The 15,896-nt window shown below is 39.9% G+C and overlaps 1 protein-coding gene across 1 annotated transcript in view; it reads left to right on the top strand.

Annotated features, from left to right (window-relative positions):
* The window catches only part of prom1a (prominin 1a), a gene marked incomplete at its 5' end in the record, with an annotated part of 81,483 nt that overhangs the window by 26,038 nt on the left and 39,549 nt on the right, over window positions 1–15,896 (top strand). Inside the window, 3 exons of the mRNA XM_083914707.1 lie at window positions 7,478–7,536; window positions 8,259–8,285; window positions 14,294–14,499. Of these exons, the coding sequence (XP_083770833.1) occupies window positions 7,478–7,536; window positions 8,259–8,285; window positions 14,294–14,499 (292 nt within the window). The remainder of the gene's footprint in view (window positions 1–7,477; window positions 7,537–8,258; window positions 8,286–14,293; window positions 14,500–15,896) is intronic.

The raw sequence follows: 15,896 nt of genomic DNA, 5'->3' as shown, positions 1-15,896 counted from the left end.
GACTGAGATCTTTTCTTCTCTCTGTCTGCTCCCAATGTCATCTGCTAGATCCACTGCACCAACCAGTCAGAGACGAAGAGTCAATGTGTCAATAACTGCTCTGAACCCTGATCAAATGTGAATCCATATTTTCTTCTGTCGAACTGTATTGCATATTTCTTGCATAAAGTGCTTTCAGAAACATATTTTAGTGTACCGTTTAGCTTTAAAATGAGAAAGTTTGCCCGCCTCTTTAACAGGGCTTTGTTTTGGCTCAACTTGGTCACAAACTTTCTAATTTTACAGCTACGTGGTTTAAGCTTTAGACAATATATAATATTTGGCAACTTGGGCTTCCCTGCTTGGGCTTCCCTGCTAAAGCTGCTGCCCCTGCGACCCGACCCCAGATAAGCGGTTGAAGATGAGATGAGATGAACTTGGGCTTCCTTTGTTAAAATAAGTCATTTTGTAAAAAACAAAAAAATCATGTACTTTTCCTACAGTTAAATAATAATAAAAACCCAAATTACATCCAGCCCTATACAAACTACTGTGTAATCTATCACTAATGTGATATCAATATATATGATATAAAAGTAAACCAAGATATTGAACCCCATGCTGCTCACGTTTGGATCAAAATCAACTTCACACAAACAAAGAATCTCAGTTGCTCTCAATATACGTATTCACAGTGCAGGAAAACAAACTGGTGGGGATACAAATATAGATATGAAGTTACACAAAGATAGCAAGCTCAGCCGAAAAAAAGCAAACATAAGCATAAAGTCATTATGTACAGACACGTTGCTTTGGATGGCGGTGTCAAAATAAACAACACCATAAAGTGTCTCTCCATGGATTACTCTGCTGTGATGTAGTTCATCTGATCAATTCTAAAAAAGTTTACGTGTTGAAGAAGTAATCAGGCATCAACTTGACTCTCGCCGGATGAATTTCCTTCTGCCTTGTTTCACTCATACATCTGGGATCACTCCATAGAAAGAGATTTCAGGAGGCTGGGCCTTATCAAAAATCATTGCATGTGATTGGATAAACCACGACTTAAACCACTCATATAGAAACCAACCCGTGACACTGTTGAGAGCGACGCATGGAAAAGCCAAACCCGGTCGGGAGAAGGGCGAAAAAAACATGGTTTCCACCAACAAAAGCCTTCAGAACAGTTCTCTCGTGTACTTTCAAAAAAGAAATATTCGCTAGATTGGACACCACGGATGAAATAGCAGCATCGACTTTGACACCTGCTTCCAAGTTGCGAGCCGCCATCTTTGTCTGAATCACAACAGTCGCTTCTCTGCTACGTCACATCTATAAAAACCCCAACCGGCGGCCCTGATTGGCTCGACCACCTAAAATCCCTTTCCGATGGAGCGAGCCCAGATGGTTGAGTGGAGCTAGGCTGAAACAAGGCGGAAGCAAGGCAAAAAGAAAGTCAACTGGTGACAGTCAGGTTAATCATGCATAGCTGCCACTCCCTATTTTTCCTTAACGTGTGTGGTGTCGATGGTAGTGTAACTAAATACCATTGTGTATGTTTCTGCTGCAAATCCTTCCAGACAATCAATGCATAGATGGACATGTGTGTTTATTGTATTCAGGCACTAAAGGCGTGGGCTTGAACACTTCTGTCAAATCATTTAATCCATGGGACCAATCGCCTTTTTCTCCATGGACACCCAGAAGGGCTGCTGGGAAGATTACCCGTCACACATCTCGTTTTGTTTGCTGTGATGGTTTTGCTCTTGTATCGCTTTAATTAATACATTAAATACAAGCTCTTGTGGTACAATATACGGAAACTATGGATGTTGCATTGTATGCAACATGTAAAGTTCTTTAAACAACTCATATTTCAGTTTTGTAGGAAATAATAAATATTTTCATTACCGATTAATCAAGAAATTCCTAAAGCCCAATGTCAGATTTTCAATATTCTTGTTTTTGTTACATTACATTTGACAAATAACTCACATTTGTTGCATTGGAAATTGAGGATGTTGGACATCTTCCCAACTTTTAATACAATTAGGTGATTATGAGAAGTGCTAATTAAGTGTCTGTCATTTGACTTATTGATTAATCTACAAATTGTTTCAACTCTAAATGTGTGTTTCAACAGTTTCTGGAATATTAAAAACATTTATGATCATAAACATGAAAAATGATGGCACATCTTTCAATATACAGTGATAATTCATTGAAAGGTGGATGTATAAGGATGTGTAAGGAGTGAGATGGAAGCACTGTATTTAGTCACAGTTTGAAACAGAAGGACCTGGAAACTGGTTGCCATTGGATTTACTGACAACCAAAATGAATTCAGTCTTACAAGTATTTGATTTGTCTTTTACCAAGTCTGAACTTTAATCTCAATTGACAGCAGCCTGTCATCATAGCAATGGGTATATACAATTTTCTAAGTACTATTTCTCTCATTTATCTCTGCAGATAAAGCAACAGTAGCTCTGATGGATGTAGTGTTTAATGCTGTTGTCTTAATGCATGTAGGTATCAGTCTATATGAGCTGTGTGTTTGCATGTTTTGAACCAACTACAGGTGGAAAAATATATTTGACATACATATTTTATGAATACAAACAAAAGGATCTTGTTATCTGGCAAACAGCGGGGAAGCCAAGAATAACAAATCAATTAGGAGCAAAGTGCAGTCTAGGCTGATCATATTCACCTTTTTTTCTATGTGTTTGTAGCTGGGGTGAGCAGGTAGGCAGGAAAAAAACAATCAAACCAACTTTACAAATGATGCTGCAAAGACAAATATTCAATTGAAGTTTGAGCCAAAAGAAAAGACCGATGCAGATAATGAAGCCCCCTTGGTGAGAATAAAGTTCTGGTTCAGGAAATCATTCAGCACCCCCTGGAAAACCCACTGTTCATGGCTTTGAAAACAGCTTCTCCCTCTGCCATTCTGAAACCGAGCAGTCAAACTAAGACAGAGAACGGCTGGATTCATCTGAGCGGGTGACTCCCTTCTAGTGAAACTGATGAAAAATTCATCTTGCCAGGTTCTGCTTTATCTTGAGCTCCCTGCAAAGCTTCATTAAATCTGCAGTAAAACCTGTACTTCGATTTGGTTCAGAGCAGAGATGCCACTGGAGCTTGCCTCTGCCATGCCTTTACATTTAAATTAATTCCCTCATACATTTGCATTAACATTTACTATAATGTATACGCATTTTGCTGAGAGAGCAGATTACAAATCATGGAGGATCAGTGGAGACCTCTGAAACGAAGATACTGTGGGCGTGACAGACACCGGGTGAGTTTAGAGGGGTTAAAGGCCACATAATCCTGACAAATACATTTAATGTGCCTTTTAAATGAGGAGTGTCAGCAGAGAGGGAGGGGAGGAGAGAGTTAACGTGGGTGGAAACGAGCAGCAAGTGAGCTTTTTCGTTCATGGAGAGGGATTAGAAGCCTCTCACTAGAAACGGCGGTTGGATCCAATCCAGCCCTCGCTCCTTGATGCTTTTCTCTCTTTCACCTCTCATCTTTTTCTCCTCTCTTATCCCTCTGTCTTTGATCTTTCTTCTCTTTTTTTCCCCTCCTTCCTCTGTCTTATATGCCTCCATCCTATTCCTTATGATTACAGCAGTGACATGTTCATTCATTTGTCAGACATTGGAGTTTTGCTCCTACAGTTATTTCTCACAAGGCAGAGCAAAGCGTCCTCAGTTGAGTAAAACCTGTTGGGTTTTTGTTTTTCAGTTTCTTTGGTAATGTGAGAGCAGAATCTTTTCATTTATTTAATCATTCTTGATTATCACACACACATGCACTCTGATTGTAGTGGCCCTCTCTTTCCACTTAAACTCTGAATTGGGATTACGCTTTGGTTGCTTCTGACAATTAGCCCTTAGTTGATTTTCTGGGTAAGATCTTGATTAAATATGAAATAAATAATAATCAAAACTGACTTCTAAAAAAAGTCTAAAGCCAAAGGCATCTTCTTTGTGTGCTTAGCCAGTGAATCTAATGAATTTGCAATCATTTTGTAATAAGAGCTTTAGTTTGTCCATTGTAAGGATTTGCTGCTGTCGTTTGTCTTTTATAAATTCTCTGACAAAACAAGCAACAAGCAATTTGAAGACGTAAACGTGGGCTCTGGAAAATTGTGACCTTTTTCTGACTTTCTGACAATAAAATAATCAACAGTTGCACTATGTATTCAATACAGTCGAAACATGGTTCAGGCTCAGGCTTAATGACACCAAAAGGCTTGTTCCACTGTTAAAAATGCTGCGTTTAGGGTTAAAGACACAATGAGTGGGGTTTTCCAAAAACAATATAAAAAACTATGTATAGAATCATACAAAAATAATCCCTTACAGGACGCTTCTGGTAGGGATGGGAGTGAGTGATCGATTTCTTCAGTAGTCCTCGTTTCGATTGGTAATTTTTTTTTTTTTGTGTGCACGCGTAGCACCTCTCTTGCTTCTGCGCCTGACCCGAGACACAAAAACCTTTGATTTTTGGAACCGGCTCTACACCTCACCATCCGACAGAAGTTATGTGAACTACATGACGAGTTTACTGTGCAAAGCCCAGACGATATGAAGGGGGAGAGCAGTGACGCTCGGGGCCGCAGACTGTTCTCCACAGTAGCAATGATCATTATCAGAATACGCAAATTTAAAAAGGGTTTGAAGTTTTGTTTGTGAAAAATAAATCCTTCAAGGGTAACTGTGACTGTTTTTTTTGAGAATAGGCTTTAGGTGTCTGGTAGGCTGTATTGCTGTGCATCGTTACTCCTGCAGGAAGATGCATTGCGTTCTAAAAATAGATTTGGAAAAACGAGTACTCGATTGGCTCTTGAGGAATTGATGCGTTCCCTCGATCTTGGAATTAACTACTCGTGCCCCTCCATAGTTTCTGGGCATCAACCTAAAAAGTACTGATCTGGTGTCAGTTTGTGTGCATGCATCAAAGAGGACGCTACAAAAAAGGGGGACAGTGCAGAAAACACAAAAGCGGGAGTGAATGTGGGGTCTGCTTTTACCTTCTGGCAAACACCCTGACCCTTGCTGAGCAGGGGAGGAGGCAACTTTGAATTTTGTGTTTACAAACCGTAACCATCAAATCCTACTCATTCTGCCTTTACACAGTAATTTGCTATCGATCTGTCTCTCTGTGCTTTAATCCTCTTTTGGAGCCAGTGTACTACAAAATTTCAACTGTTCAGTGAGGTCAGCACAAATCTGAAGCAGCATTGCTAATATTTTGTCTTACTACCGCAATGTTTAGGCCTGAGGGCTCACTGTGCAGTTGTGGAGATCTTGTTTACCATCTTTACAGTTTCTATCCTCTGACGAGAAAAATAATTTAAAAATACAAGGTCAGGGGCTTCTTTGAAATGCACACAGAGGGCCTCTACAATAAGAAACGTTGATAGCTGGGCTCGCCTAGCTGTACTTGATTTTCTCTAAAACCATGGCTCATTTTACACCTCAACCCCAAACGCACAATAGTGACTGACAACACCATCTCGGGGTGGAGGAACTGACCTAGAAGCTGAAGAACTACGACTGCATGTTGACCTATAAAGTTGATTTGTGTATCCTAACATGGTGGGAAAATTCTGTCAGGAAAAGTGTATCACAACCTTCAGCTGTCTGCTTACTGTAACAACTGCCCTTAAGCAAAGCACCTGAGCTGCACCTGCTCTAGATCTGTAACAACCCCTACACGCTTGTTGTCGCACCAGGCGGATCAGGTGAGGAACCCAACAAGTGTGAAGAAGACTGACTGAGAAATGAAACGCCCTCTCGGTCAAATAATCCTGCATTATTAAATGATTAAATAAAGGCAATTAGACACAGCTGCTCTGAACCCCTCTCTCCCTAAACAGCCATAATAACTAGAACAGGAGTGTAAGCCTAGAGCAACCTCCTATTGATACGAATCTCATGCTTTGAATAATAGGCAGTGATCAGTCGTTTTTGTGATTAAACAATTATTATCAGCAGTTTATCTGTAGGATATGTTCATCCCGGAGAAAAAAAAAAAAGAAACACTGCATTGCAGAAGATGAAAAAGCCTCTGTGTCTTTGGCATCTTATTTTTGGAAAGCGACTGCCTCTGAGAAGACTTGCTGTCTCTGTCATCATTATGTGATGATGAGTCACGGCTGGCGCTGCTCCAGGTGTAGATATGAAAGAGAACAGAGACGTAGAGACATTTGTAGATGGATTTGTTTGTTTCTCCATAATTTCTGTTTTTTAAGTGGACTGCATGTATTCAAAGTATTGAAAATGATTTACTAGCCTTTATGAACAACTATTATTTGTCCTTGATCCGGTGTTCAAAGGTTATTGACGGTAAATCTTTAATTTCACCATATTATTTAAAGGGCCTGCTCTTATATTGGTTTCTGAAAACAGTAAATATGTATGCAGGTTTGACTGACTTTTAACAGAAAGTGTCAGATAAGTGTGTGTACAGCTCTACAGCTTTCAACATCCGGGTGACCACAACTGTCGGAAATTTAATGTCTTGATAGTCCACCCTATATTTATGACTGTACTGACCATACATGTGTGGGGCGACTGCATATGAACATATGTGACCAGAACCATGTCAACTGCTGGTTCTTGTTTTTTCCCCATCTGCAAGTTTAGGTTAAGATTCTAAGTTTGCAGTATCCATTAGAAATGTTTTACCTTTAACGGCAGCTGAATATTAACCCAATGTTATTGGCTGCTACGTATAAAGTTTTGTACTATCGCCTTTTTCCCAAAAAATTAGATCTGATATCATTTTAACTGTTAGAGGCCCATAACAGTTGTATGACAGAAACAGTCACATTACAAGGACTGGATACATCCAGAATCCCAGTTTACCGAAAAAGTTTCAGCGTGAGTTCTTCTGAGATCCAGAAGAAACCAGAATATCAGTACCACCAACAGGCTAACTAACATGATATCAGGCCATAAATAAATAAAATAAGAGTTCCTCATCCTGTCAGTCTCGCCCGGGTCTACACCCAGAGGGACAGAAATGGGGATGAAGGGACACTGCAATGTCAGAGTTTGGCTCTGGATTTTTTGACACAATGTTGTCAAAAATGACAACTTGCTGCTTCAGCTTGACAGCAATATTTTTGAACATTTGCTATATTCTGCACTGTCCTGCTGTTGGCTGAGGAAAGTTTTAATACCAGGTCCATGACATAAGAGCCAAAAATTGGCATAAATGAGGTTGTAAAAGGAACTTTAGGTACAACAGATATGATTATAGAAATAATAAGTTACTGCTGTAGCTGAGAATTGTTTTTTTTTTTCCATTTTAGATCAAGATCAATGTTTCTGCTTTTACTGCTAGCCCAGTGTCTAGACTGAGGATATACTGTGTGAGCAGAGAAGAAGATGTTGAATGTATAGATCACACTTATGGTCGCGTATAGAACAACAACAGATCTCTTCATGTTGTGTTTGTTTTCTCTTTGTTGTTGCAGATCTAATTGTTAAGCTGGCAAAGGACAAGTTTGGAGCCATTCAGACAGAATACCAAAAGGTAACCGTGTGTGTGTGTGTGTGTGTGTGTGTGTGTGTGTGTGTGTGTGTGCGTGTGTGCTTGTGTGTGTGTGTGTGTGTGTGTGTGTGTGTGTGTGTGTGTGTGTGTGTGTGTGTGTGTGTGTGTGTGTGTGTGTGTGTGTTGTGTGTGTGTGTGTGTGTTTTAAAATGATTTTTATTTTACTTTGCCTTATTTCTGTATGTTCTTCTGTTTAGATGCATTAGATTTCTGAAATAACTGGCAGAATAAATAAATGTACCTCTGAGATACTCTGAAGTCCCTGACTTCTCAGGTGTTAATAGCTTTTACAAGCCAAGGCAAAGCCATCTTTTTACTGACACCCAAGGAAAAAAATGGTAATGGCTTCTGGCACAACCTCTGAATTTAGAGAGATACATCATTTTAGTTTTTATGGGAAACAACTTTGATAACCAAGGACGTTATGTTTTTTTTAATGCTTTGACAGTCTCTTAAATCAAAAAGTTCCCTCTATACCTTTCTCTGAATTATGGGAGTTTTTGCCTTCTGTGTGCAGCGTTACAATAAGCAACTGTATGAATATGCATGCCAGTTTTAAATCCTTTGATTTCTCTTTTTTGTTGTTCTATTTCATCCACATTTTTTTGTTTTGTGGCTTTTCTCTTTCTTTGACACTGCGTTGCCTTTGTCTTCTGCATGCCCTCTTCATCTGATCTGCTCTGCTCTGATCTGGCCTCCCTCAGCCAGAGAACATAGTGCTGACCCTTCAGGTAAAGTCTGCACACTAGAGTTATAGTCCCCCCCCATCCCCTGTCCCTTCACGCTCCACAGTCCAGAGTCACCAGGGTTGCACAATACATTTTTTGTGTCTATTTCAACATCTTTATCATTTGAATTTTCATGGCTAGTTGTGCAGCCCTATGACTCTCCTCCAGCCATCCTATCCACCCTGCAAACACACACGTTAGCTTTGCCAGAAATGGCTCCTGTCTCATTTAAGTCCTGGAGAAGATCATGCAGTAGCAACAATGCTGTCTGGTTCAAAAAGCTCTAGAAGTAAGTTCATACACCTTAATGACCATTTGTAATAGTCCTTTACACCAGTGTCATGACCCCGACTCTCTTACTTTACAGTTCTTGTGAAATTGTATTTTTCTACTTGGCTGCTGAGGACTTTTGGTCCTGTTAGCATGTAACACAAACCAGCCCATTACCAGCTATTTCAAACCAAAGGACAAAATACCAATATGGGCTTGGCAAGTTATAGTTAAAAGCTTTGACATTTTCTACTCATTTGAGGATAATATGAAGTCATTTACCCGATTATAACATTCTAGATTAGCTCATGGATGCAGGAGGCTTATGATAAAGCAATGATGTTGAATATATGTTTACCAGTGGGGAAATATACTGTATACTGTATGTTCAGACAGAATAGCTTTGAAAACGCTGGTTAGCCATCACATTTGCTTTAAACACATCATTCAAGAAATAACCAAAACCAAACCATGTATATCCCATTTCCTCCCTACAATAATAAGAAAAAGATAATCAGTTTTCTCATTATCTTTTTCTGAGTCTCTCCTGAAATGTGTGATTCACAATTAGAATACCTAAAAACATCCAATCATCCAACCAATGCATGATTTTCTTTGCTTCAGTGAGAACTGTTTGGTACTGCTCTTATTCATATTTGACTACACAGTGCGAAGCCATGTGAAATAAAGGAGAAAGAAAAGAGAAGTGTATTAAGTAAAAAGATCATTCTGATCCTGAAAAATCACCTTTTTTTGTTTGCACAAGATGGTCCAATACACTAAGACCACAAAGTATACCTGCACTATTACTTTATTTCTGTAGTGGAGCTTTTATTATAAATCAGATTTATGACTATGTCTGGTTTGTCGAAGACAGTATCTCCAACTCAAAACTGGCACCAAACTTGTTCTTTTAAAAAAAGCCCCCCAAAAAAGAGAGTTGGGGCAGAAACTAAATGGGCTAAATAATAATCACGGTCATTTTGATCATTTTCTGGCCTGGGAACGCCTCAGGATCCCCTAGTTAGAACTGGTTACTGTGGCCTGGGAAAGGGAAGTTTGGGGTCCCCTGCTAGAGCTGCTGCCCCCGGGACCTGAAACTGGATGAGCGGTTAAAGATGAGTGAGTGAGTGAGATTTTTGGTCAATATTGAGATCATGATTATTCATTGCTACTGCTGCTACTGCATTGCTATGCTACTGCAGAGTTTTGGTGTTATTTTGAGCAGTATTAGTTGTTTAAAAAGCCGTTTTAATAGCTTCACCGCAAGGCCCCGAGCTAATCAGTGTTAGCCGCATCCGGCTGTTAGCGACTCTACCGGATTTATCCGTTAATAGGTCATACACGGAAAAAAACTGCCTCGCTTATTTGATGTGTAGTGTCAAAAAAAAAACATGGGATGACTTTACACTAGAATTTCACTTTAATTGCACTCTCACATTTAAATAAACGTAGCACTGATTTAACTTCCCGTTGTGCTCAATTCTTGCTAAGGTACAAACAAAGAGATTTAAAATGGTCATTTTTGCATTTCCTAGAGGCAGCATATAAATAAAATTGTGCCCAAAACGATGTAGCTCCTTTCCTGTTTTTCACAGGCTGCCACCACAGGGTTCGTGTGCAGTGGCATGACAGCTCCCCAAAAATGAAGCCAGAACATCTCGGTTGACCCTGGGGGCTGGCTGTTAGTTTAATTTGATATGCAGCAGTGTTTTTTTAGCACTGCACAGCACACATTTTAATCACCAATATGCAACCCAACCAAACCAAACGCACCTTAATAGTCCAATACTGACCAATTAATAGAGTACTGCAAATAATTGTCCTGATTGTAAAAGGTTAGTGTCAGTAAATTGACCCTGTGTAATCTTGGTTTGTAGTCTCCATACAGTGGATTTCACCAGTCCAGCTGTGATCAAAGGCTCGCTAATGTCCCTTGCAGTTTCCACTATTGTTACCTTAATAAATATTGTGTTTTGAGAGTGGTATCCAATCAAGCAACGGAATCTGAGCCACAATAATGAAGGAAGAAAGCACAGGAGGATATGAAAATTTCATGTCCAAATTATCCTGGCAAAAAAAAATGCGATTCCCAATAATATCCCGATAATCATCAATTTATACTAAAAACTCTTAAAATGGCACTTAAACATAATGGCATCACTTTACCTTACATTTTGTTAGGAAAAACATATTTCTATTGCATCATAGACAGAATACATGTCTTTTTTTTTAAATGACAATCTTTAATAAGGTCATTTGAAATCACGAGGCCCCCCTTATTACAAGAAATGTCATTAAAAACTGCAGTGGAATGGACGGTGAGCATCAAGACATGATCAAACTTATATTTGTTGTTGTTTTGGTTGATAAATAAATACAAACAGTATCCGTGCAACAAACACTTTCACTACTTGATTTGAATCGTTACTCGCGGGCTGTAAGCAAATGAATGTTCTGTTTCGAGGAAAAACCGAAGTAAACTGCAGTGAGTTCGCCAGTCCAGTCACTCATGAGGATATTTACGCTTATCCCAATAATGGAAATCCACAACCACCTTATTGTGATTTCTATCTGAGTCCGTGATAAAATAATTATCGTCCCATCCTTTACAAAAAGCACTAAAGAGAAGAAGAAGAAGCACAATGTTAATTCATTCACAGTCATGGAGCAGTTTAGGGTAACAGCATCTTGCTCGAGGGCACTCCAGCAGGCCATGTGGCTGTTGCTTTGACTTAAATCTGATTAAAAGTTGCACAATTGCCTGTCTTCACCACTCAGACATGATGCCACCTCATCATCCAGTTTGTTCTTATTGGAAGGTCACCTTTTTCTTTTGGGCAATTGCCAAGACAAAGCTACGGTCCAAAAATAGTCAGAGCTGCGGGCTCTTGAAGAGTGGTGGTGAAAAAAAACAACATTTCTGACCTTTTTTTGTGAAGATTCACCCAATAACAAGCAGAACCCAGAAGCAGAATGACAATGCAAGTGTTCATATTTACAAAATATCCTCGACGAATGGGTTGACATTGGTGCCTTCAGATGACGGATCACACATACTCTCACACATGCCCAGTGTCTCTCTTTTTTCTTTCTTTGCCTCTTCGGTTGTTCCCTCTTTTTCTGTGTCCGCTGACTCTGAAATCATTCCTTTTTGTATTACTTTAAGTCAGAAAGGGTGACTGACTGTCTTTTTTCCCCCCTCTTCCATCATGTAAACTATGTTTTTCACATAGCCTGGAGCTTCACTCAGCCAAACACAAGCTTTTAGAGGTTGGATTACGGATCGCCTGAGATCTCCAAGTTTGCGGAGATTAAATAAGAACCAGAGAACAATACTCCTCTGACGAGTTCAGAAGCCAGCTCTTTTCATCGTGCGTGTTGAAACAGCGAAAAGGCGCAGGTCCCTGGAGAAGGCAGGGTCATTGACTTATGAAGGCGATTAAGATTAGTGTGAATCAGCCGGGAGAGCAGTTCGTCCATTCAGGAGCAATGATAGCAGCCCCGCTTTGATCCTTTCAGAACGAGAAGCTATTGAACATCATTGTGACAAGTTACATGCGGTGTGGGAATTGCCAATCCCCTATTCAATTTTTCCAATTTCCAAAGCGTGTGCTGAGTGTGGTTTAGAAAAGGGCAGATTAAGTGGCAGCACTCTGGTACATGACAAGAGGAGGCAGAAGCTCTACTAAGAACTTGCCAACACCAGCAATTTGACTCTCTCAACATATCCGGGGGAATTTGTAAGAAATCATGTTGAGTCACCTTGAATATTTCTAATATTCAATCAAAGTCGAGGATTATCGAGGCTTTGTGGTGAGGGATGTTCAGATTTCACAGCTGATTATTCAGAGGCAAAGCACGATCCTAATTCATACAGCGCAAACTGTCGCTATACGGAGTTATACAACTATATGACCGTCAGCATTCCTATGCACGCTCCTGTGTTAACAGGCTCAGTCCACGCTTCTTAATCTTACTGGTTCTCCACTCCTCTCCACACTCCTACTAACTGTTTAACCCAAACAACTACCCTCCGATCTTAACAGTCTAACGATTTACTGCAGATACTGTATTTCTGTGCATGCTAACTTGTATAACATTGTTTTACAGGTGAAAACGGCATTTCTTCCAAAAAAACAAAACAATTGAAGACACGCCAACTAGACATTTTCTCGTTTATCCAGTCAGGTTTAGTTTTTTTTGAAGGTCCAAAGATAATATACACTCAGTTGTCAATTTATTAGCTGCACCTAAAACTAATGTAGTCTAATAAATCAGTCACACGATAAATGTTCACTTCATGAAGGTTAGAACGTCTTTGGCTTTGTTGAATTCTCAATTAGGTCTCGATAAGGTTTGTTATTTCCGAATAGCAGACTGCTGCCACATCACACCACTGTTGTGTATAACAGGCCGTTGCTATGATCACAGAAAGAAGTCTGGTAGATGTAACGTCAGCTGTGGCAAAAAATAAAAAATGTTAACTGTACATTGAAATTAATATTTTGCGTAAAACCATTGATTTCTTTAGTAGCTAGTCGTGCAAAAAGCAGGATAACGTTGAGCGAACCGTCATTATAGCAAATTAAACCCCTTCAGTGCGGCTTGATCTACATTATTACCTTATTTTACTTACTTAAGAATGGGTTGATTTAACTTTAAACTTAACTTTATTTTGGAAGCTGTTTTTAATGCTTGGTCCAGTCAATTGTTAGAGCCTTTATAAGGTTAGGATCTAAGGCTGTTGTATTAGTTTCATCTGGGTGTGCCAAATGAACTGCTAAAGGTTTTCACCCAACAATGTGTCACTAAAATCCTATCTTGATCCTCAACTGGTAATAAACTGGAACTGGTTATGTTTTGCTTAACTGACACTTTCTGCAGTAAAATTATTAAAAAAAGGGGTGAACTACAGTAGACAGGTGTAATTATCTCGATAAACTGGCACATTTGTAACCTTGTTACAAGAAGAATCTGGATTTTCTGACTCACTTCCAGTTGAAAGTACTTGAAAGTACAGCAGCGATAACGGCCTTGTAGTCTATTCCTATTGAAGCAGGATTTTCATCAGAAATGCCTTCTCTCCGCTTCATTAGAGTGGGAAAAACTCCACCAAAGGGCTACATGGATGGCTCTTTCCCATCATTATGTCGCTCTCCTCTCAGTGCATATTGCAGGTTATTGTAAATTTATGTGAAAAACAACCTTTAGCTCACTGTAAGTCTCAGTGGGGTGCGTGATAAGAGTATTGTTGTCCAAACGATTTTAAGAAAGAGAGTTGTGTAATGATGAAGTTAAGGAGTCGAATTAGCTTCTCCGGCAGCGAGTAGTGTTACACAATGTGTTTATTGTTTATCCACAAATCCCTTTTGGACAAAGAGCGGAGGGAATTTTCAGCGGTGGGATCCTACCAGATATTTTTAGATTTGTTGCTCATTTTATCCTCTGCCTTCTCGTGGGTCCTCCCTTTTCTCCTTTACGACGTTATTAATCTATCCTTTCTTCTCTCCCTCACTCCCCAACTCATTTGCTCACCTCTCCTGATCCAATTCTGTTTTTGCCCAACAACCACCTTCCCATTTCCCCCCTCTTGTTGTTTCATCTCCTCTTTTCTCTCCCCACCTCTGATCCCCCTTCCCTCTTTTGATCTCATTTCCATGTTCACATCCCTTTTCCATTATGTTTTCTAAATAAATTCTCTCCCATTCTTCATCTCATTCCTCCCACGCTGACCCCAGGCCATCTACTACGAGATAGGCTTCCTAATATGCGCAGCAGTGGGCCTGCTGTTCGCTGTTCTGGTGCCGATAGTTGGCCTCTTCTTCTGCATGTGCCGCTGCTGTGACAACTGTGGTGGTGAGATGCACCAACGGCAGAGAAAGAACGCAGATTGCCGACGTGGCCTGCTGGGAACACTACTCTTCGCCACTTCACTGGTCATCACGTGAGTATGACGCACACGCACACACACACACACACACACACATCAGCTTGCAAGCAGACATGTATTTTCTGGTGAAAGCAGTGTGTGCACGCTTGTATGTATGCACACATACGCTGGAAGTAAATGCAACCATCACCTCTGTCTTTTACAGAGCTGTACTCATGCACATGCATTCAGACAAAACACACCGTACACACAAACACCTCTGGTCATCTTGTGAGTTTAACACACGGTCATCAGTTTTCCCCATCCCCCCATGCTGTTGCTATATATAGTAAATTCCTACTGTAGATGTGTGGCAGCACCCTTCATACTTCAGACTATGAACTGGTCATTATAATCTGGAGGGGATTCACGCATACCTTAGATTGATCGCAATAATTATATATGACTGGGTTGGTATCATGGTTTTTAAATAGTTGGCACATCTACGCCATATTATTCTCCTTGGAATTTCTTTATAATACCTATTCTGTGTCTTCAGGCTTTATTATATTACATCACCAGCTGTCATTTCCCCCTATTTAACATGCACATTTGTAAGCATTTGGCTGATGATTTTATCCGGTGGGTAGTGCAGTGAAGCGCTATAATTAATTTCTACATTGCCAATGTTTTAAATTGTAGTTACTTTGATTAACTGTTATGATCTAGGAATTTAATGGATGATACCTCCAGCTATCTTCGGCCTAATGTGATTCTTCTTTACAGTGGGTGACAGACCTTTCATACATGTTTTATACATAAAAACAGGCAGCTGCGGGCCATCAGGGAGGTTGTGACTTTTAATTGTTTCACTGGCATTTACCCTTCAGTTGTTGAAGGTAAATTTCCCTAAACTTGCGGAGCCAAGATTCAGGCAAATGAGAAATAGTAGCAAAGAGAGAGAAACTACAGAAGGTTTAATTGCAGATGATGGAAATTAAGGTAAAATGTGGTTTTTTCCTGGACTGGAAATGTTTCTACCTAGACTCTCTCTTTTCCATCATTTCCAAACATACTAATCAATCAAAATCCTAGTCATCTGATGCTATCAACCCTCTACGGACTTGGTTAACAGTGTTTGGCTCATGCACAGAAAATCGGCTTTTTAAAACACGTATGCAGGCAGCTCCGCGCGAGTTAAAAGCATTCAACAACATTAGTACAACATAGCATTATAACTGTAGCAGAAGATCATAACTCATCAAAGTTTTTAAAACGATTTATATTTGTACAGTTGGAGTGGGGCTGGCGGCGCCCATACAAGTGTTTTTTGAACCCTGTAAACAAATTTAGCTGGTTGAAGGCTTGCTACATGACAGTGATGTCTATCTGTAAAATAACCAAATCAACACTAGAGCGGCAACTTGATTTCACAGCAGGCACACTGATAAGGCTGTCTGTAGAGGTCTGCT

Source organism: Echiichthys vipera (genome assembly GCF_963691815.1).
Source record: "Echiichthys vipera genome assembly, chromosome: 6".
Lineage (NCBI taxonomy): Eukaryota > Metazoa > Chordata > Actinopteri > Perciformes > Trachinidae > Echiichthys > Echiichthys vipera.
The sequence above is the reverse complement of the archived record's forward strand: the minus strand, read 5'-3'. Positions and strand labels throughout refer to the sequence as shown.